Source organism: Chiloscyllium punctatum, chromosome 30 (genome assembly GCF_047496795.1).
Source record: "Chiloscyllium punctatum isolate Juve2018m chromosome 30, sChiPun1.3, whole genome shotgun sequence".
NCBI classification, from domain to species: Eukaryota; Metazoa; Chordata; class Chondrichthyes; order Orectolobiformes; family Hemiscylliidae; genus Chiloscyllium; species Chiloscyllium punctatum.
In genome coordinates, this window is record NC_092768.1 from 6169333 (window position 1) to 6193586 (window position 24254).

Consider the following 24254-nt stretch of genomic DNA (forward strand, 5'->3'; position numbering starts at 1 on the left):
CTCCAAAAAAGATTCGCTCAAATTCAGATGTTTCCAGCCCCTGTACTTTCTATTTTTTAATACATAATTTTTTTACATCCTCGTGGTTGGTGGGGTATGGAGTGGTGAGGGGGGAGGAAGGAAGAGTTAGAAGGCAAAACTGCAAGAGGTCCATGAGAATTTTTAAACGTGAAGATGTTGTGTAGATTTGATTTCTGACAGCTCTGAAATAGCTGGCCTGCTGGAGATGTGTAACAAGGTCCAATTTCTAGCCATTTCTGCACCCCCCCCTCCCCCACCAAAACAAATAGCACCACCTATTTGAGATGGCCTCCGCTGCAATTCATATTCAGGGGTCCTTATTCTGCCTCTGATAGAGAGACAGCAAACTCTGCGGAGCACCTCCAACAAACTGCGGAGTCGCTGAAACCTAGGTGACCGCTGCCAGAAATTGGACTATTCACACATCTCCACAACCTACAGACCTTTTGAAAGCCAGGGATACTGCAGCTTAAAAGATTTCTCCCTTTTGGTCTCGTACCTTATGGTCCGCTGCCCTCAAAATGTCGGAGGTATAGACGGTGCAAGATATTGTTCCAGCCAAGGTTCTCTAGTCGCCTGAGTCGGTCAACAAGGCCCCCATGGCGCCACCATCTCCCCTGCCCCCTTCTGTATGTAAACGGAGCATTCTTTCCCTTGCCTGGCTACCAATGCACCACTCAATCAAAACCACCAGCCCCAGGTCACCCCACTTACCAGGTTGTGGGCGACCTTGAATGTTGTGTGAAGTTAATTTATATATAAATATATAGATATTTCATTTTTTTAAAAAAAATTAAGTGATCAGTGTAATACCCTGTTTGCCCTCCCTTTCCCACATACCCTCCCTCCTCTTCCCTCCCAAAACACCTGATGAGCCAATTTGAGAATTCTTTTCCCTGCCCGGATTATCTACCAGAAGGGCTGTCACAGTCTAGACACCGCCCTCAGCAGGTCCCGCGCCAACGGGAACCCAAGGGAGGTCAACGTCAGACCAGCTGCTGCCCCCCTCCCCCTTCCAAGTTGTACTCGAAGCGGCGGGCCTGGCGGCGGATGAGGCGGGGGTCTCCATGGAACTTTGCCTCGATCCGGCTTGAAGCAAAGTCTTTGGCGCGGTGAAGGCGAGGTGGGTGGGCAGTGGGTGGGGCTGGGAAGCCATTTTGTCTTTTTTTGAATGAATGCTCCATTGACTTCCAGAGGGGGGATTTGAAAGGTGTTAGGCAGGCAGATTAGAGAGAAATATGGTTTGGGGTGAGGAGGGATGGAGAGGGGAGGAAAGAAGGTGCAAAAGAGCAAGAAAAGGACAAAACAGGAAAGGAAGGAAGAGAAATAAAGAAATTTACATATGTATTTGCAATATTAGTACTATTAATTGGCACAATTTCCATACCATGAAGTTATACTGTACAAAGAATACATGCACACACAAGTACATATTGGATACATATGTATAACTACACAGTAACTAAAGCAACAAATATTAGTTATCAGATGCCAAATTTTCAAATTGGCTGCTGATCAATTATCTCTCACAATCTTTACAAATTACAATAACTGCACCCTCACGCCCAGGAAACATGACATCCATTACAGAAAGCATTCCACAGCCACTGGATCTCATGGACGCTTCGTGCGAATAGAGGTGCTGTAAAGGTTTGAACTTCAACACTCAGGGTACCACCCCAACTCCATTTACAACGGAGAATGTAAATCCCGGTTGGAGGTGGTGGGTGGGGCCTGAAACAGCCAGTTCTGGTTAACAGCACAGTTGTGGGAGCTGCTGCTCATAAGTTACTCCTACCAGTAGGTCTGCTGTCACGGTCTGCCATGTTTGTCTGTCTTGCACCGTCCACTGCAACTCGTCTGTGACGTCTGACATCTGCCGTCTTGCGACAACCGGGGTCGACACTGTGTCCCGCTGCCCTCCACTAGCAATGTTCTGGAACCTTTTTAGTGGTTGAGCCACCAACCCCTTTGATCACTGCAGCATTGGTACACATTGACACCACCCACCACAGCCCCTGCCATTTTCTCAAAGAAACACAAAACTTATAATTTATACCCCTTCCCTTTTCCTGGAGACTGATGGCCTTGTGTTATTATTACCAGACTATCAACCCAGGCACCCAGGTGTTATTCTGGGGACCTGGGTTTGGATCCTGCCACGGCAGATGGTGGAATTTGAATTCAATCTGGAAATTAAGACTGTAAAGTCCCCACAGTCCCAGAGGGCCACAGGGCTAATCTCTCATTAAAAAGATCACCTGTTGCGCTTTAACCTGAGATTAACCAACATGTCTCCAGCAGGAGGGAGGAGCAGTCGAGAAGATAAGTCCTTCACAGTAACCTCATTTGTTATGGAAAATTAACTCACACTGTTGGCATCACTACGCACTGCCAGCCAGCCATTCAACCAACTCAGCCAACCTAACCTCCAGTGTGGAAACAGGCCGTACAGCCAAACAAATACACGCCGACCCACTGAACAGTAACCCCACCCAGACCCTATTACTCTACATTTACTCCTGACTAATGCAGCTAACCTACACATCCCTGCAACATTTAAAAAGGCATCAGGATGGGTATATGAATAGGAAGGGGTTAGGAGGGGTATGGGCCAAGTGCTGGCGGGTGGGACTAGATTAGGTTGGGGGTATCTGGTTGGCGTGGACAGGTTTGACCGAAGGGTCTGTTTCCATGCTGTACGTCTCTATGAACACTATGGGATATTTAGCGTGGCCAATTCATCTGATCGGCACATCTTTGGACTGTGGGAGGAAACAGAGCAAACCCACGCAGACACTGGCAGAATGTGCAATCTCCATATAGACAGTCGCCCGATGCTGGCATCGAACCTGGGTCCCTGTGCTAACCACTAAGCCACCGTGCCACATATAAATATAGACCAGCATTGAGCTGAATATTGATCTTGAAACCGTTGTTGATTGTGAGAAAATAACCCACCAGGTTCCCTTCAGGCAAGAAAATGCGCCATCTTTATCAGGGTGTGGACAACACGTGAAGACCAGACCCACCGCCACGCGGTTGATTCCTAGTTGCCCTCGGGGGGGGGGGGGGGGGGCAATTAGCACAGGGGGTGGCGAGTGAACAATTTGTGCAGAGGTGCCCAGGCAATTCAAACTGCCAGGGGAAAGGGGGAAACCGTTACCACCCCGACCACCCCAGACACGGAGAAGGGCGAAGCCACGTGATCCCACTTCCACGTGGCTGGGCTGAAAACGCCCGCCCAGCTCCCAGCGACCTGTCCACACTCGTCCAATCACGCCGCTGGGTAACGGGTGACGTTGGCGACGCGAGCGACTCCGGTTGGCCCGAACTGGAGAGTCACCACCCGCAGCCCCAACCCAGAAAATGGGCTTGTGTGTTTACGTGTGTGTGCGCGCGCGTAGTGTAATGGTAGTGGTTCTTTGGGGGGGAGGGAAAACTTCATGTCGATAAAACCCGTACTCGGCGCCGGGGGAGGGGGAATGACTGGAATCGGGCGGCGGCGGCGGTGGTGGTTTGTGGTTGAGAGTGGCGCGAGGGCTGCGTCCTCCCGCGCTCTCGAGCACGTGGCGGTCGAGGCCACGCGCAGGACGAGCAGCTGGGGCCGGGTTCCAGAAGGTTCCGCAGGACAACGGCCAACCGCCAACCGTCTTTGGGCGGGAAGGTGGTGGAGGGGAGAGGGTTCGGCTCCAGATGCAAAAACTAAAGGAGGGTTTCGGCCGAAAGGTCCGCCCGCGTTCCCGATTCGAGTTCCTCCAGCGGCACGTCCAGACACCAGCCGGTGGAAGAAGTCCCCTTCGTCGAGAAGCACTCGCCCGACATCTCGGTAGGAGTTTATCGGTATTCACTTCACCGGGACGTGGGGTGACACTGTCCCCGGGCCAGCGTCTGTCGCCCAACTCCAGGTGCCCTTCAGAAGTTGGTGGTGGTGGTGGTGAGCTGTCTTCTGAAACCACCGCACGTTGGTGGGGGGCAGGGTCTGGGTGGACGTTCCAGGATTTTTGACCTAAGAAGGGCCAAACATTTCCAAATCAGGACGGTGGAGGGGAATTTGCAGGCGGTGGGTGGTCCCATGCAGCTGCTGTCCTCCTCCTCCTCCTCCTCCTCCTGCTCCTCGATGGAGGTTGATTTTTACACTTGTCCAAGGAAACGTAGAGAACTTGTGCGCGGTACCCAATGAGGATGCTGCAGGAAGTGAATGTTCATGGAGATGGTGCCAATCTGCTGGGCTGCTTTGTCCTGAATGGTGTTGATCTTCTTGTGTGTGATTGAAGCTGCACCTATCCAGGCAGGTGGTGAATATTCCATTGCATTCCTGTGGACTTTGGGGAGTGAGGAGGCAAGTTCCTCACTCAAGGATTCCTAGCCTTTAATGTGCTGTTAAAGTATATGGCATTTATTTGGCTAGTTCAGCTTGAGTTTATGGCCAGTGGTAACATGCAGCATGTGGGGCCTTCAGCATTGGGTAATGCTATTGAATGTCAAGGGATGAAGAATAGATTCCTTGTTGTTGTAAATGATCACTGACTGACTGACTGGCACTGTGCCATGAATGTTATTTGCCACTTGTCAGTGTAAATCTGGATATTGGCTAGCCTGGATTTATCCTGCTTTCTGTGAACAGCTTACACCCAGACAATTTTTTTTTTCACATTGTTGGGTCAGGATCTGCAAATAGACACAAGTGACAGTCTGGGTGGGATGATGGTTTAGACACATGGTAGATGATTTGTGGGCAAGTTGGAAGGAGTGTCCAGTGTTTTTTCCCCTCCTCGCTTTGGTGGGGTTGGATAATAAACTGTAAACAGTGCTCCTGCAATTTTCCAGTAGTGTCCCATGGTTTATAATTGCGTTCTTGGCTGTGTTCTAGGAAGGAGGGAGAGATGTAAAATGGACAGTCCATTACTGAGGCTGGAAGCTTACAGTTTTAAGGAGAGGCTAGGACCTGTTTCTGTTGAATGCAAGGCTGAGGGGTGACCTTAGTTTGCAGACGACACCAAAATTGGAGGTGTAATGGACAGCGAAGAGGGTTACCTCAGATTACAACAGGATCTGGACCAGATGGGCCAATGGGCTGAGAAGCGGCAGATGGCATTTAATTCAGATAAATGCGAGGTGTTGCATTTTGGGAAAGCAAATCTTAGCAGGACTTATACACTTAATGGTAAGCTCCTAGGGAGTGTTGTTGAACAAAGAGACCTTGGAGTGTAGGTTCATAACTCCTTGAAAGTGGAGCCGCACGTAGATAGGATAGTGAAGAAGGTGTTTGATATGCATTCCTTTTATTGGCCAGAGTATTGAGTACAGGAGTTGGGAGGTCATGTTGTGGCTGTACAGGACATTGGTTAGACCACTGTTGGAATATTGTGTGCAATTCTGGTCTCCTTCCTATTGGAAAGATTTTATGAAATTTGAAAGGATTTACAAGAATGTTGCCAGGATTGGAGGATTTGAGCTATAGGGAGAGGCTGAACCGGCTGGGGCTGTTTTCCCTGGAGTGTCGGAGGCTGAGGGGTGACCTTATAGAGGTTTACAAAATTACGAGGGACATGGATAGGATAAATAGACAAAGTCTTTTCCCGGGATCGGGGAGTCCAGAACTAGAGGGCATAGATTTAGGGTGAGAGGGGAAAGATATAAAAGAGACCCAAGGCGCAACTTTTTCATGCAGAGGGTGGTACATGTATGGAATGAGCTGCCAGAGGATGTGGCGGAGGATGGTACAATTGCAACATTTAAGAGGCATTTGGATGGGTATATGAATAGGAAAGGTTTAGAGGGATATGGGCCGGGTGCTGGCAGGTGGGACTAGATTGGATTGGGATATCTGGTCGGCATGGACAGGTTGGAGTGAAGGGTCTGTTGTACATGTACCATGCTGTACATCTCTGTGACTCTATAATAAAGTGAATAACCAAGGTCTTTTCCCCACGATAGTGGAATCCAAAATGAGAGGACATTAGTTTTAATATGAGAGGGGAGAGATTTAAAGCAGTGGGCAAACTTTTTCACATATGTGGTATGTACATATAAACAGCTATCAGAGGAAGTGGTAGAGACAGGAACAATGACAACACTTTTTAAAAAAACTTTGGGCAGGTAGATCGGGTAGGTTTATAGGGATATGGGCCAAATGCAAACAAATGGGACTAATTCAGTTTAGGGAACCTCTTCAGCATGGAAGAATTGGGTTACAGGGTATGTTTCTATGCTGTGTGCTTCTGACTCTAATTGTTTGATTTCCCTATTTCATGCCCCTGGAGGGGGGGTAATTGTTGCAATCTCTCCCATTGTTTACCTCTAAGAAAGTGCCATCTATATGCTTACCTGGTTTTCAGCTGGCAACTTCCAAATCTCACCCACCCCAACAGTGCACCCACAGTCCATGGGCTTCAATGATGCAAGAAGGCACCTCACCACCACCTTCTAGAGAACAGTTAGGGATGGGCCACAAATGATGGTATAATCACTGATCTCCATGCCCAGTGAGCGATTTTTAACAAGAAAAAGACAGGTTTTATATGGGTGGGACACTTATGTGCATTTGTGCTATCCCCTGAGAATCATTTCTACCTGTACATAGTTCAGACATACTGTATGTCACATAACAGATTGCATAAAGCAGTTAGTAGGATGCACAGGTCCAAGCGCCAATCTTCCCATTTTGCAAGTTGAGTCTGTGCGTAATGTAGGAGTGAGAGTTTCTCCAGAATGATTAAATTGGTTTCATTTTGGGGAAGGGTGAGTGGTGAAGAGGAATGAAAGTAGTAGAGGGTGTGAGACTATTGCTTTAAACAGTCATCTGACCACTGTCATTTGAAGCTCTGATAGGTGCAATTTCAGACTGACTGTTTGGATGGTGGAGGGCGAGACAATTGTAACTTAAACTGCCAACAATAAAACTAATGGGATTAGTTTACATGCTAATTTTAGGTTCCATTAAGATCAATGGACAGTGTAAAATTGACCGTGTGGGTGAGAATGGCTAAAATTATTTCATCACTTCACTTTTAGCAAAAGTGTTTAAAAGATCACGGAAAGTATACAAAGATATTGTACCCCCTGTTCAAGCACCATGTCATAACCTAATTAGGCAAAGATGGGTACTGCAGATGCTAGAGATTAGAGATGCTGGAAAAGCACAGCAGGTCAAGCAACATCCAAGGAACAGGAAAAGGGCTTTTAGCCAAAGCATCGGTTTTTTTTCTCTTTCTCCTCCTTCCTCCCGCCCCCGTTCCTCGGATGCTGCCTGATCTGTTTTTCCAGCACCACTCTAAGCTTGACTGTAACCTAATTGTGCACGTGGTCCAAGCTGATAGTGCGCAATACTATTGCGCTGTTTTCTTGAGATGAGGCATTTAACTGAGGCCCCATCTGACCACTTGGGCAATGTAACAGATCATTGCACCATTTTGACATTTCTGTTGGTTATCTTATCAAATTTATCCTTCAATTGTATATTACTAAAAACAAGTTATTTGGTTGTTTATTTTGTAGCATCTTGTCCTGTGTAAATTGGTAACCCTATTTCCTACTTGCAACAGGAACTAAGCATCAAAAGTACTTGATTTATAGGAAAGCTCTTCAGAACATGTTGTGGTTGAGAAAAAGACTGAAAAAATACAACTTCCAAAGGATAGCACATATCCAGAATAGCCTTCAGATAATGCATCTAAACCATTGCAGCTGATGCTTTCTGATCTACAAATGCAATCTGCAATGTCCCTGTTAGCTCCTCTGGACCAGGACTGTCCCAAACTTGCTTAATGTTAACGCTTCACACTTGGCAGCTAAATTTATCAGGAAGCACACCCATCAGCACTTGAGTTCCATTATCCAATCACTAAGAACTGTAGACTGATCCATTGAGTTCTCTGGAATAGCTTGGGTCCTACAAGACATCTTCCAAGTTCAAACTTGTTACATACCTCCATTTCTTCTCTCCTGTGAAAAACATCCAACTGATTCCAAAGGCTATTGCCTCAAAGTCTGTCCTATTTCATAACCTTGTCATTTTGGGTAGAAAAAGATTCCACTTGAATACCTGTCTTATTCCTCACTTGTCAAATTGTAATGTAAATAGTCCTATAACCAGATACAATCCTATGTTGTCTATATAATGCTGTAACCCTCATAATTTAGTCCTGCTTTTCTGTAGTATGTAACTCCAGAATAGTGGTCTGTTTTTCTACAGTTGTGACTTTACTGCTTGATGGATAAAGTTATATGAATTAAATATACATTCTACTTAATCCTGATGAACTGCATAACACTGACTTTAAAAACACAATTCACTATGAAAGCAAAGTTCATTTGGAACTTGGGGGTTTTGGGGGGTTTTCACTAATCTATCCGATTTCTAAATTCTGTGAGCACAAATGTGATTTAGCACTGACTGATGTGGTTACTCACTGGAACCCATAAGCACCATTGAACAATAGGACCAGAAGATATTTCACCCAAGACAAAGATGATAGCAAAAGTGAGGTATACTGGTTCTAATTAGCTAATAGCATGCTTTTATTTGCTGAGATAAGCTGATTTTCTTTTTTAGAAGTGTTGATTTTTTTTTAATAGCTACCTCTTTTGATGATGCCTGTAACACACTGGGGAAGTTAGTGTTGGAGCAGGAGTAGATCCAAAACCTTTCCCAGCATATGTTGGAGGATGCTGTAATTTCAATGAACATTGCTGGTCAGAATGCATCTGTCGAAAATTGTCAGTATCTGGCTCTTACAAGCAAGTCTGGCATTAATTTCTCAACCTTAGCAACACTGACACAATTTGCTTGAATTTTTGAAGGACAGTCAACTAGCACCATGTATAAAGAAGATCGGGTAATGATGACAGGTTCCAAAGACTTTTGCCATTGCAAGGAAATGGCAGAGATATGTGTTGTAATTGTTCCATCAAATGCAAAGTGGTCACACTTTCATGTAACAGAGGTGTTGCGGTGCTAATGCAACCTTGATCTGATGCCTGGACCTAGGCCTAACGGGGTAAAAGAAGATCAAAGTAAACTTGTGAAATGGCTCAAAGCAAAATATAACACGTCTAGGTTCACTTCAGAAAGCTAAGTCCCTTTCGGGTTAGCTTTAGATATGTTGAGATAACCTGATATGGCTTTGAAAAAGGCAAAATCTACCAAAGCACTTCAAACTAAAACCGCACAAATCAGGATAAGATGTTAGGAGGGGCTGCAGTTCCAGAAATTGTGTGCATGATTTATCTCTGAGTGATCTCACCAATTGGGCACTGGATTGAGTGCCAGGGTTGAAAATCCTTGAAACTGTTTAAGAAGCATTTGAGTGCTGTTAACAGGCACTGTAGGGCTTATTGGAATGTTCAGATCTGAAGGTATATATCTGCCCTGTGTATCCTTTTTACTCACATACAATTCCTCCTCTGTAATACTCCTTTATAGCCAGTTGATGGCGGCGGTGCTGCATCATCTTACAATAACAAGCCTGCAATCTGACCTTGCCTGAAGGCTGGCATTGCAAAAATAGATTAAGATGGATCAATGCACTGTCGAAAGTACAAACACTTCAAAATAAAAAGGCTTTTGAGCTGATTTAGACAGATGCTGAAAAATGAGGCAAAAGAATGTTGTGGGCAGGAGGCTGCATTACTTCAGTACTGTGTTGACAGTTTAGTGATCGCTGTTTTTAGACTGGTGAACATACCCATTTTTGATCTTGAGGTTGGAGGGGGTGCAAAGCACAACTGTATTTTTCCTCCTAAAGCAGGATTTGTTTTGTATTGGAAATCATGCATTTATGTAGAATTTTGGTTAGTGTCGGAGAGAAAAAAAGCTTTAAAAGGATAAATTGACAGGGTGACATGTAAACGGGTTCACATGGAGCTTATACAGCAGTTAGGCTGAAATGCCTGGTTTGGTGTTGACTGCAGTCTAATTGTATTGATTTATTTCTGCATTACAAAAGGGACTACTCTTAAATCCATTTCATTGTTTCTGAAACAACTGGGGACATTTCATGGTCCATGAAATTCTTTTATTTGTTGTTACCAGTACTGAGAATTCACTTCACTAAAAATGGAATTTACATGAAATAATTGAACTTATTCATGTAGTATGTATTGTAGCTTGTGAGTTACCAGCTAGAAGTGGATTAGACCTTTCTGCTACTGTGAAGGTGAATTAGTGTTCTTGTTGCTACAATGGGCTAATAGTGACTTAGGCCCTTTCAGCACTCTTGCACTAATCACACCAACTGGGTCAGCTCCCAGATGTTCACAAATAGAAACACTTGGGCATCACGCCATTCCTTTGCTGGTTTATGCCTTGAAACTGAATGATACAAGTCACATCAATTGTATTAATCACCCAGTATCTCATATGAGGCTGATCATCTATGCACTATGTAGAAACCACGTATCTCTCATCTATACACTGAAGAGTCTCAGCTAACAGATTGCCATATCGTCTTAAGGCTGGTTTCTCGTACATGATCATCTGGTATCTGTCGCAAATAAGTAAAGGTTTCTACGCGTGCCTATTAAATACTCCCATTGCAGTTAGAGCTTTGGATAGACAAACTAAAGCTCCCATTACCCTACTCTGTTGAATGCTCCCAGAGCAGGTACAACAGAGTTGGGGTTACTATTATATTGAAATGTTTTCAGGTCAGATATAGGTGAGGTAAAGTACACAGTAAATGTTCCATTACATTGTTTCCAACATTACATTCTGCTGTCAAAAAGACAGCTTTGCTGTCCCAGTAATTTTTAAAATTCTCTGCACCAACTATCCTCTGACGCAGAAGACTCATTGGTAGTAAGAAATGCTGTAGGGAGCTTTTGTCTTGTGAACCAATGCCTATCTGAACTTAGGATGTGAGAGTCCAAACAAGTCTGATAAGACAGGATTCACAGGTTTATGCATGTGTGCAAACTCACTGCTCCCTTCAGACGTTTGCTTTTGTACCCAAAGTAGAATATTTCTGGAATAACCAGAAGGATGTAACCTTGCTCTATTCCATCCCGTGAAAGAGCAGTCTAACACAATTACATAGATTTCAAGCTGTCAGAAGCAGACACCTCTAACAGATTCTTTTGAGATTGCACTTGAATAACAATATGAACAACAGTATTAAATAGTACTAGACAGCACTGGTTCTTTTCAGTAAGCATGGTCTCGCCTAATGTAAAAATCCCAGAGAGACATCCTGGAAGTTAAAGTTAATCTTTTTACAGGGCATGAAATGGCCAATAGTGGACCGACCACCCTGAATATAATCTGCCGAAATTGAATGCAGGCAGGGTGTGTAATAGTCTGATCCGCTACTGTCTGCTTGTGTACTACCACCACCTCCTGGAGTTGAAATGAAGATCCAGTGGATGGAGTGTACCGATGCCATTGTAAATACAATGTAAGAAAAGTACTCATCATTAGATCAATTAACCAGAACATTACAAATTACAGCCATTAGTGCTGAATATAGATACTCTGAACAGGGCAACTAGACATGCTCTCAACATTTACACTCACCTAAACACCAGCAAATCATTTTGGGCCAACCATGGTGTGAATGGGATCGTGATGACTGGACACATTCTTAACACCTGCACTTACCTAAACACCAACAAAACCAACAACTATTCAATTAGCTATCAAATTGCACCGTTTACTCTGTGAAGAAAGCCTCACTGAACCCTGGCATGTTAAACAGCAGCAACATTAGCAACCAGCCCTTCTGAATCAAACTGTTGTGTTCGGATTTGATGATTCAAAATCTACACTTACCTAAGTATTGGCAAAGCACAAAGTTAATTACTTTAAAACCAAAGAAATGTAATGATTACATAGACAATTGTTCAATTTTTGAATTTATCTCTATTTTAATCAACCTTTCATATTATTACATGTCTGGGGCAGATAGGACCTAAATCTAGGACTTTTGGTCCAGAGGTAGGGGCACTACCACTATACCACAAGACCTCTTTTGAGCATATCTTTACTGACAGCAATTGCCTTTATTTTTAATAAATTGCTGAATTGACTCTAAGTTGTTTGGATTTTCATCCCTGAAACTCTTGTTAAGAAAGTTGTAATTTGGCTGACAAACTGTGGAGCTGGAAATATGGAAAGATAGATCTGATCTTAAAGATATTCATGAATAGAAATAGAGATCTGATGATATTGAACATTAAAGAAAGGGTAGGTTGGATGAATGAAGGTATGAGGTGTAGGGGTAGCGATCAACAGCAAGTTTGGAAGACTTTTGGGCAGACCTAATTTCTACTATTGCTCCATCCATTTGTCAAACCTGTCATAAATATTGTCATGGATTTATCAGCCACGGTAGCTGACGAATGTCTGTTCTACTTCCACCAACTTGCATTCAGGAGAGGTAGTCCTGGCATTTCTTTGTGGTTTTCAAGGGAAACTCTCCCCACAGAAGTGGCCTTGGTCAAACTGCAATCTCTGCATCTGAGAGCCTCCAGAAAAGCATCATCGGGCCCCCAGACCAGAAATCCAGGGCTAACTTCCACCTTCCGTGGCATTCTGAGACTAACTGTATGATTCCAAATGCCCCACACATCATTAAACTCAGCACAGACCAGGAACCATATCTCAGCCCTGATCTGTCTCAATTAAATAAAATTCTCATCTTTTTTTGAAAGTCCTTCATGGGCTTGTACCCCTCTATCTCTGTAATATTTTTCTGCTCAACTGCTTTTTAACATCTGAGTATCTCTGACCTATTGAGCATTTTAATTTCATTTGCCCTGTTATCGTCAACAACTATGAAGGCCTTGATGTTTAGATGTTTCTTTCTTGAATTTCTATTTCTGCTTTTCTCACCTTCTCAAAAGCCTTCCTTAAAAACCTTTTTGACCGAGCCTTGACTCTCCCCTAGTCCTGGCGTGGTGTCACTTCTAGTCTAATTATACCTTAAGAAGCTTTTCCTACTTGGATAATGTTAAATAAATGCAAACTTTTGATATAACGCCAAACAGGTAAAAGAGAACCAGATCTTGCCCAGGTCTTATCCTGAATAGTCAAAGTAATTGAAATTCAAACTTTCATTTCCTCAGAGAGACCCAGTTCAGTATTAATATGTCTCCCTCTTCTAGCCGGGTCCAAATTTCAATCATTCCCATGCATCACTCCCAAGTAAAGAATGAACCTTGCTGTGAATCCTAAACCTTTGAAGCAACTTTGGCTGGTACGAGAATTTGCTATTTGTGGATTGAGAGAAGTTTGTCATATTTTTGGATGGTGAGGGGTAGGGATAGAATTTTGCCCCTTCCTTTCCCAATCCCTTCTCACCACTCAAAAACAAAATTGCAATTCCAATTTAGACACCATTGCTTGAGATTTGGGCTGTTCTCATATCTTTTCTGCGCTCTTGCTATGACTGCTCACCTTCACTACTCTCCTGGAAATATTTATTAGCACAAGAAATATGTTCCCTTGATCCTCTTTAAAAACAGTTGAAACCACGTCATCATATATATGTAGTCTTTTCTGGGCACAATTAACATGAGTTGGCCCCATTCTGTCTGTTGCTAATTTACAACACCAAGTGGAAGGGAGCCATTACCCAATGCTGGGTCTGTTAACTTGTTTGAATTCTTTGGTCTTCCTTGCGCATGAAGGTACTTTTCCTTGTGCCTGCATGGCCAGGCTGCAATTGGATAACCTACTATTGACAAGTACCAAATGTTGCCAGAGCACCAAGGATCCATTTGGGTACATTGCACTAGGAATCAGAGTTTTATGGTGATAGGGGGTGTGGGTTATGGTGACAGGGAATGTGATGGGTCCAATTTAGTATCTAGCGGCAACTACCAACGTTTGGCCTACTCCAAAGGGGTCATTAGTGTAAACAGTGTGATAAACCTGAGTGTATGTTGGCAAAATCGCTGCGTACCTTGTGGTAATGAGCAGCCTCGTGACCACTTAAGAGTGCATGCCCTTAATTTTATCATGCCAGCTAATAACCCTGCCCACCCAACTCAGTATGGAGCTAGGCAATGCCATAGCGGAATTAAATGAAAACAAAAAACAAACATGTGAGGTTACCATTGGCCTCCTGGTTTTCCCACTTGTACATAACCAGGGCAGAACCCTGCCTATTTACTATCAAACTATTTCCCTGGTCAAACTTCATCTTCACAATCTCACAGGCAGCTGACCCAAATTGAGCTGCACTTACAAAACTGAGGATATTTAACTGGGGGCACTCCACTTCTGACCTGTTTAATTCCCTGTTCACACATGTGCATAGTACTGAATACCGTCAACATTTTCTTGACGGTACCAGCCAGTTTTTCACAAAGTACCAGTACAGTTGGCCCCCCTCCACTTTAATGCTAAACAAGAAAGTGAAATGGTATTGAAGGAGGGGTGAATGGCAGCAGGGGCTTCCTGTGAAGTATTAGAAATGAAAGCTGTCCAATTGTAACATAACTTATGGGGAGGGAGCAAGATAATCTGTAGCAGTTTGCTCAGATGAGGTTTGACCAGGGCTGTCCTAACACGACAAGACTGAATTGCTGGCGCTTCTCCCCTCAGTGTCATTTGTTGATCTTTGAGGTGATGATTTTCTGTACCTGAACGTCGATTATCCGTTGCTTGGCATCAATGGCCTCCTGCATGTTGGCGTGGTCTTTCCTCAACTCGTCTTCCACCACCATTAGCCTGTAGGCAGAGTCAAAGGGCAGGACATTTCAATGATTAGGAAAAGGTGTGGGTGGTGGGGGAGGAGAAATCACTGACATTTACACTAATTTCATGTTTGAACCTTTTGTGTTAAAGTGTATTTGTAAGGAAAATAAATCCTAAGAGTTGGGTCTCACTTGGAGTAATATGACCAATTCTGGGCTTGACGAGGCTGAGGTTTTGGAGAATCATCAGAGGAGAGTTGTTGCAATTGGTACCAAAGATGAAGAATTTCAGTGACCTGGAAATGAGACTGAGAAAAAGGAAAAAAAAGAAACCCCTATCCCAGTCTGTTCTCCGGATAGTAGAGACGGTAAAGGAAAGATTTAACACAAGGCATTCATAATCATAAGGGTTTTGATGGTTTCTGCTTTAATCACTCTATTTTCATTGATCAGTAACCAAAGGCCACAAGGACACGGTAATTGGCAAAAATAGCAGAGGAGGGCTGATGAGAATTTTATGCAATTAGTTTTCAATGATCTAGATTATGTTGTCTGAAAAGAAAGTCAATTTAATAATAACCTGCAAAAGTGAATTGAACATGTGACTGAAACAAAAAATATTGCACGGTTATATGGAAATGGTGTGGTTGTGGGACGAGCTGGACAGTTTTATGAGACAGCACATGACAGATTGAATAGACTCCTGTGCTATAATTCCCTGGCATAATTCAGCTAATTCTCATCTGTACCAGTCCGATATCTTTCCTAATCCAGAATCTGGTTTCCAGCATCTGCAGTCATTGTTTTTACATCTTTCCTAAACAGTTGTGCCCAGAATAAGACAACTCTGCAGCTAAGGCCAATCAGCTGTTCATATGGATTTATGACCTGGTAAATAGTGCCAAGTTTGAAAAGAGCATTGCAAAGGGAAATGACTGGATAATTTAAGATCAGGCCTCAGGTGAGCTAGAGTTGGAATTCTGAAGGATTGAAGACTGCTAAAATAGGAAAGCTGCTGAGGAGCTTACATAGCTGAGGTCCTGGTGAAGAATAAGTTAGGAGTACAGTAGATGGCAGTGCACTCGGCTTAGATCTCACAAATAAGAATGCAAAAAGGAGACATAATGTAAGAATGAATTACTGGTGTCCATTCCCACGTATGACTTTATGTATTAGAAACTACTTGAAGCCTCAGACATTCCTTCACTGATCTTCAATTCATGGTTGACAGGTCAGTCATATTTGCCTCCGGTTCGACCAAAAATTCAAGGTTAGTGCTTCCTTGTGTTTTTGCTGTGTTTCAGATGAGATGTTAAACTATAGCTCTCTCAATTTGTCCCCTCCGTTTGAAGTGGAAGATTCATGATACTGTTTTGAAGATGAATGGTGGAGAAAGTGTATCTGATGTTCTGTTCAATATTTGTTTCTTGACCAACATCACTAAAACATGAGCTTGTCGTAAATGCTATTGGTGGGAGTTTGCTGTGCGCGAGCATCCTCATTCTCTACATTATTGCACTTCATACACTTAATTGACTGTGAAGCACTTTGGACATCCTGAGGTTTTGCATGGCAGTATGTGCAATCTAAAATATATTTTTAGAATCCATTGCAGTTACTTACATTTCAGAATCATGAATGCCATCTGTCATTCAACTGCTTGGATTGCTAAGTATCTGTAGGCCTCAGTGAATGCTTTCCTTTCCTCAAAACATCCTGTTTTCCCACGCAGTTTGGCACCATCCACCAACATATGTCCTCCTTGTATGATAGAATGGCTTTAAGAAGTGGTTTTGTAATACCCTAGGGTGTGTGGCTGCTGTGGTATTCAGCTCATTCTATATCATTGCAACACCAAACAAACCATACTTACGTGAAATTCACAATGTATGTCATTATCTGTGGATTGTAAAAGCCTGCAGAGGCTCAGTAATGTGTAATGGAAACAAAATAATGCACTTTTAAACTCCTTACTTGGCCTCAGCACATTCAAAATGCTTTACAATCAATCAAGTACATTTGGAGGAAAGTGACTGTTGTAATGTAGGAAATACAGCAGTTAATTTGCACACAGCAAAATCCTTCAAACAGCAATGTGTTAATGACCAGATAATCTGTTTTGGTAGTCGTGGTTATGGGGTAATTAAAATCCAGAACACTTTGGAAGACTCCATGGGTCTCTGAAATATTGCCATGGGCTCACATGAGAACAGAGGTAATGTCAGCTTAACCACAGTTTGATGATTTAAATGCAGTTTTTCTCAAATATTGAAGTGAAAAGTGGTAAAAGTTCTTCTGTTGTAAAAATCCAACTGGTTTATTTTAAGGAATGAAACCTACCATTCTTAACTAATCTGATCTGTTTGTAACTCTGGCCTCATGCCAAGGCACTTGACTCCTAACAACTGATTTGAAACGCCTCAGTGGCCAAGCTACTCATTTGTAGTTTTAAAAAAAGGGCCATTAGCACCATGTGAAAGACAGCTAGCGTAAGAGCATATATCTAAAGATGTATGTCCTTGGTAGCAATACCCACATCCTAAGAATTAATTGTAAAAGTAAATAAATGTGATATGCTGGTAGAAAACAAAGCACCTTAGAAATCTGGCCTGATTCCTGGGCCTCTTGAAGCTAATAATCTAATAAATAATCAAAGTTAACATTGACTATTCCCAAATTAACACTATTCTGGGAGTGCTGCATTGCCAAAGCTGCTGTCTTTTAGCTGTGATGCTGAGCGAAGGCACCCTCTGCTCTCAGGTGAACATAATGAAATCCATGCCATTTCTCTAAAGAAGAGAAATAAATTTTTATCAGGTCTCCAGATGTTTTGATTTTTCAGCCAAATTTACTTTTAATGATGTTGGTTATCGTATTGCTGTTTCTGGGAGTATGTCATGCACAAATTGGTTGCTCCATTTCTTCTATTACAACAATAATTACATTCAGAAATACCTGGTCATAACATGCCACGGAATATTAGAGGTTGTGAAAGGTGATGTATAAATATATGCCTTTTTTAAATGCACATCACATGAATATACGATTCACTTGAGAGAGGAGAAAATTGAGATGGTGTATTCTTACAGGTGTCAAGGTGAAGGACTGATCAAACTGTTTTTAGCTGTGATTTCTTGAGAGAAGAGTGGAACACCTTGGTAACAGATTTTGAAACCAACTAAATAACTGAGCAGCCAAAATGTTTAACAACCAATCTGCAGGTCCACGCATTACTCCCATTGCTATCCAAACAACATGCCTTTGAATCGATTCTGAGCAGGTGTGATGGAAGAATGAGGGAACTAGAGGATGGATAGAATTCTTTTCGTGGGTGCAATTTTCTGATAGGATTAGTCTTGCCTATAGTGTTGGATTGTGGGAAAAATTGTAGGACTAATTCTTTACAATTTTCCATTTACTCTAACGGATGGAAAATTGTAGATAGTGGACCTGCTGGATGAAAATGTTGGGTGCAAGAATGGCGTATTGGAAAATATGACACATTGTTGCTGTGTTGGTATAACTGAAATCCCCTGACCGTCTAGTCATAATCGTAGCTAGAGAAATTTGCGATGTTGCCTCTTTAACAAGGTTATTTTACCCTTTTTTTTCCAAGAGGAGTCATAAAGGGAAAAAGTGTCAATATGTGTGAACTGGTTAAATTAATAATGGCTAATAGATACTACCCAAGTCAACAATCAGAGGAGGCCTTTAGGTTTTTTTTAAAAGAACAGTTGCACAATGAAAGTTGAGTGGCTAGTTCTCCCAGCTCAGGTCTTTTTTTTTCCTAGTTTGGTTTAGTTGAAGCTGCTGGGGATAAAGGTTCTCTGATTCAACAGAGTTTTTCTGGCGCTCTCGCGCTCTGACATCTCTCCTGGAAGAACCTGTGTTTGATTTTACCTTTTTAGCTAAGGGGGTGTTTATGGGATGTCGCAGGAATTGGAACACCATCATTAAGTTACAATAGTCGCTTGGGTTTTCAGATAGGTTGTTGTTCTACATTCTGTTCTCCTTTGCTCATGTTTCATTCACTAGTCTGTAAACAAATTCTGTTTTGTTTAACATTGAGTGGTTGGGCCAGCTGCATCACTCCTGGAATATCCACCTTACACCTACTTAAAACAACCAGAAAAGTTAAGGTCTGGGCTACCTTGAAATGTTTTGAGAGGGTATAGCCTGGTACATAACAAATTCCACGAGCAATGTTTCAGCTACATTATCCTGACGCAATGGAAGAACTATTAAACAAATAGTAGTATCCTAAGTAAAACCAATTCAACATGTATGCTTATGCAAAATTTTGTTTTTCTTTTCATGACATGTGGGCATTGCCTATCCCTGCATGCCTTTGAACTAAATGGCTTACTTGACTATTTCAGAAGAAGACAGCTACATTTGAGTCAGCCACACTGCTGTGGGAGAGTACTCCCATATGGGCTAGACTGGTTGAGGACAGCAGATTACCCTTTTCTTCAAAGATATTAGTAAACCAGATGGACTTTTATGATAATCGATGCATTTCATGGTCACCATCACAGGGTCAAGCATTTAATTCCAGACTTTATTAACTGAATTTAAATTCCACCAGCTGACTTTGTGAAATTTTAATCCATGGCAGTTGGTGGCCTTCAGGAATTGATTGTTAATCTGCTACTGGGATAGACATTGTTTTTTTTTTTTTGGTGAGTATCTGTTACATGACTAAGATTTATTTAACTCATAAGATTCAAAATAGCACTTGGCAATAATGTTAATAAAATATTATTTTGTTCATTTTTCAATGCAAAGTAGTTAATGTGACTATATTAAGGACACTACAGTGTGTGGGATCTCCTGGATGCCAATTTGGACCGGGGCAAACATGTCTGCAATAAATGTTTGAAATTTCTGCAGTTTTGGCTCAGAGTTTACACTGAAGGCTGAACTACCGAACTGTGACTCATCTTAAGAGAGGGACCATTCCCTGGATTCACTGTGCCAGGAAGCAGTCACACCTCTTACGAAAGTGTCTTCTGATTTGGTCAGTGTTCAGTGACAAGAGAAACAGTTGACTGCGTGTGAGACAGGTAAAGCAACCCAAAGGGCACTTTTTGCTATTGTCCAACAATTTGGGGTACTTTTTATTTAGCTTGTGGATTAGGGCGGGAGCTTGCAGAGTTGACGAGCTAACTGACAGGCGATATGGTGCAGGAAGCCATTCAAGTGGGGGGGGAAGTAAAAAAAAAAAAGTTGTTAAGAAACAATATAGTCTGAGGGGTGAACAACATTCTATGCAATTAATGAGAGTTCAGATCACCTCTATTCCTATCCATTACCAAGGTTTAGGATATCTGCTTGTTGATGGAGATGAACTTGTGGGAGGAGGATGATCTATATAGGTATATGGTCTATATAGGTACCAACAATACAGGCAGAACAAGATAGAAGTTATGCATCCTAAGTATGAGGAGGTAGGCACCAGATTAAGTAGAACCTCTAAAATCATAATCTCTGAATTATTACCTAGACCACTTTCAAAATGGCACAGGTCAAGATAATTATAGCACCAGTAATAAGGAAAGAGAAATCTGTACCAGTGAGACAATCTCCATCCAAATTATTTGGGACTCCTACACACTACATATCTTGTGAAGTAGACAAGATTTTAAGCTCTATAGTAAAGGCAAGTAATGAAATTTGGGATAATTTGGTAAATCAAAAGAATAGAGACAAAGCAAAAGAGAAAGGAATTAAAACAGGAAATGATAAACAGAACTTGGCAGAATAAGATTGGGATTGCAAATGTTAGAGTGAACAGATAAGCCTAGTAGTTATAAAAGAATAAAAGGATAAAACTAAAGACTGTGTTTGAACATGTGGCATTTCAAACATAATAGATTAACTGATAGCACAAATAGAAATAAATACTGATGATTTGGCAGTCATTACAAAGACATGACTGCAGGGTGAGAGATTGCAATGTGAATATTAAAGAGAACAGGAAGCTGGGAAAAGGTGGAGGGATGTATCTAATATTTTTACGATAATATTAGCATCATAGAGGTAATATAAGTTCAGCCATCAAGTCTGTGGAAACTGGGTAGAACCACATGGCAGGGTGCACTTAAAGTAAGAAATAATGCGTGCTCATTAGAAAGGCACGGTGAAAATGTGGGAGATTTTAATCTACATATGAACTGGAAAAGACAGACGGGCAAAGGTAGCTAAAGGGTTCATCGAATGTTTTAGGATGGTTTCTTAGAATTGCAAGTTCAGGGCCCAACCAGAGAGCAAGCTGTGCTCGACCTGATAATGCTGCAACTTGTGATAGGGTTAATTAATGATCTCATAGTGAAGGTACTCTAGGTAGCAGTGTGTAATTTGATTAAAATTCATTCATTTGATGGAAAGTGGGATGGGTCTAGACTTAAAATTTTAAATGTAGGTCTATTTAAATATCCATGAAGGTATGCATGAAAACAGTGCTGGCAAAGTCATAAAGAAAAAGGAAACATATGTAAGCTTTAGAAATCTGAAGACCGATACAGCTCTTGAAAAATACAAAGATAGCAGGAAAGAACTCAAAAAGGAATTAAGATGACTAAAAGGGGCCGTGAAATGTCTTTGGCAAATAGGATTAAAGACAACCTGAAGTGATTTTATACATATATAAGGAGCAAGAGGGTAGCTAGAGAAAGGGTAGGTTCACGCAAGGACAAAGGAGGGAATTTATACATTAACCTGGAGCAAGTGGGTAAGGTCCTTCATGAATATTTTGCATTGGTATTCACAAAGGAAAAGGATATGGTGGATGTTGAGGCTCAGGAGGAGAAGGTTGAGCTTCTCAGGCATGTCAATATAAAAATTATGTTTGATGTTTTTAAAAAGCATTAGGTAGACAAGTCCCCAGGACCCGATCTATCCCAGAATGCTGAAGGAGACAGATGAGGAAAATGTTGTGGCCTTGTATCAAATCTTTGTATCTTTATTCACAGAAGAGGTCCCAGAGGATAGGAGAATAGTCAGTGTTGCTGTTTTGTTTCAGAACGGCAACAGATATACTCCGGGAAATTACAGACCAGTGACCATTAAGTCTTTGGTATGAAAGTTACTGGAGAAGATTCTTCGGCATAGAATTTACTCACATTTAGAAAACATGGACTTTATTGGTGATAGGCAGTATGGTTTTGTGCAGTATGGAAGGTTGCATCTCACAAACTTGATTGGATTTTTGGAGGAAGTAACAAATGATTGATGAAGACCGAATGGTAGATGTTTATATGGACTTTAGCAAGGCCTTTGACAAGGTCCCACTTGGCAGGCTGACACAAAAGATGAAGTCACAAGGGATCCGCTGTGAGCTGGTAATATGAATACAAAACTGTCTTAGAGAAGAGAGTTTAAGTGGAAGGGTGTTTTTCTGACTGGAGCTCTTTGACTAGTGATGATCCAGAGGATCAGTGCTGGAACCCCTGTTGTTAATATGTGTAATATATATAAATATAATTTGGAAGAGGACAAAGAATAGGCAGACAGCACAAAGATTGGTGGAAGTGTGGACAGTGAAGAGGATTGCCAGAGGATATAGCAGGATATAAATATACTAGATATTTGGGTCGAGAAATGGCAGATGGACTTTAATCTGGACAAAGTGATGCATTTTGGAAGAGCAAGTACAGTATACAGTAAATGGCAGAACCTTTCTTAGCATCAGCTAGGCATGCAGGCCCACAGTTCCTTGAAAGCGGTAATATAAGTGGAGTAGGTAATTAAAAAATGGCCGATGACATGCTTGTCTTCATTGGTTGGGGCATAGAGTATAAAAATTGGCAAGTATGTTGTAGCTGAACAGAACTTTAGTTAGGCTATATTAGGAATATTGTGCACAGTTCTGGTCGCCACACTACTAGAAGAACTTGGAGGCTTGGGAGATGATATAGAAATGGTTAACCAGAATGTTTTGTGGTTTGGTGAGTATTAGTAGTGAGGAGAGATTAGATAAACTTGCTGTGTTTTCACTTGAATGTCGAAGGATGAGGGGAGACTTGATAGAGGTTTACAAAATTATGGCAGATGTGAATAGAATGGATAGTTGGAAATTTTTTTTCCCCAAACATAGAAATGCAAATTAATATGGGACATAGGTTTAAGCTAAAAGGTGATAAGTTTAAAAGAGATGTGAGGTAACATTTTTTCAGAGTAGTAAGTGACTGGAATGTGCTGCCAAAAGAGGTGGTGGAGATGGATATGGTGGATAGCAGTGTTTAAGAGGCATCTTGACAGATAGGAATAGACAGCGAATTGTGGACCCTTACTGAATAGAGGAGAAAGATTTTTAAGTTTAGAAAAGCATAATGTGTCAGCAGTCTTGATGGCCTAAAGGGCCTGTTCCTGTTATTTGTCCTAAAGGGAATTGGCAAATTAGGTTCAAGAATAGGTCAGAAGAGATGCAGTGGCAGACATTTAAGTGGATATTTCAGAATACACACTATATTGTAATAAGTAGGAAAAATTTCAAAGGACAGACCCACTGTTAGTGGTTGACTAGAAAAGTTAAAAATTATATTAGCTTTTTTAAAAAAGTAAATAATTGTGTAAAACAGTTGACAAGCCAGAGGATTAGACAGACTATAAAGAAAAAGCTAAGAATGACAAAAAACTTAATGAGTGAATAATTAGGGCATGATAAATAGAAAAAATTCTATCAATACGTTAAAAAGAAGAGTTAACAATTAACCGTGGAGAATAAATAATGGAAAATAAGACGCATCACTTTAGAGGATACAAGTAACTTTCCAGAGGCAAGTATGATTCAGGAAATGGAAGATTAGATTCCCTACAGTGTGGAAACAGGCCCTTCGGCCCAACATGTCCACACCAAACCCCTGAAGAGCAACCTACCTAGACCCATTCCCCTACCCAACGGGTTATTTTACCCCTGACTAATGCACCTAACACCACCGGCAATTTAGCATGTCCAATTCACCTAACCTGCACATCTTGGGACTGTGGGAGGAAACCAGAGCACCCAGAGGAAACCCACGCAGACAGTTGCCCAAGGCAACTGTGAGACAGCAGTGCTAACCACTGAGCCACCGTGCCGCCCTAAGGGAAGAAGGAAATCAGGAAAATTGATCATGATTAAATTGTTGCTGACAAGTAACTGATAGAATTAATCCCAGGGTCTTAAAGGACGTAACAACTGAGAAAATTGATGTATTGCTTTTATTTTCCAAATCTCACTTAATTTGGGGAAGATCCCAATGGATTGGAAAATAGCAAATTGCCAAAGAGGGAGACAGAAAGCAGGAAATCATAAACAGTTTAACGTCAGACATTAGGAAAATGTTAAAAAGCTATTTTCAAAGAAGTTATAGCAAAGCACGTAGGTTCAAGGTAATTACACAGGACCAGCATAGTTTTGAGGAGAGGAAATAATTTTTTACCCATCAGTTTGAGTTCTTTGACAAAGTAACGTGCTGTGTGTAAAGAGGGACTGGTGGATGTACGAAGATCTTCAAAACCCATTCAGTGAACTGCCACACTTAAAGATTATTGTGGAAAATAAAAGTTCATTTTTTTGGGGGGGGGATGGCATATTGGCATGAATAGAA

General features: G+C 41.8%; 1 protein-coding gene across 14 annotated transcripts in view; it reads right to left on the bottom strand.

Annotated features, from left to right (window-relative positions):
* The window catches only part of LOC140455148 (ras/Rap GTPase-activating protein SynGAP-like), a 1171996-nt gene that overhangs the window by 340597 nt on the left and 807145 nt on the right, over positions 1–24254 (bottom strand). For 11 of the 14 annotated variants that reach the window (XM_072549832.1, XM_072549831.1, XM_072549829.1 and 8 more), the window contains one exon: positions 14608–14695. In XM_072549832.1, coding sequence (XP_072405933.1) covers positions 14608–14695 — 88 coding nt within the window. Of the gene's footprint in view, positions 1–934; positions 1209–10956; positions 11621–14607; positions 14696–24254 lie in introns of those variants that run through there. The other 3 variants (XM_072549839.1, XM_072549837.1, XM_072549842.1) reach the window with 2 other exon arrangements.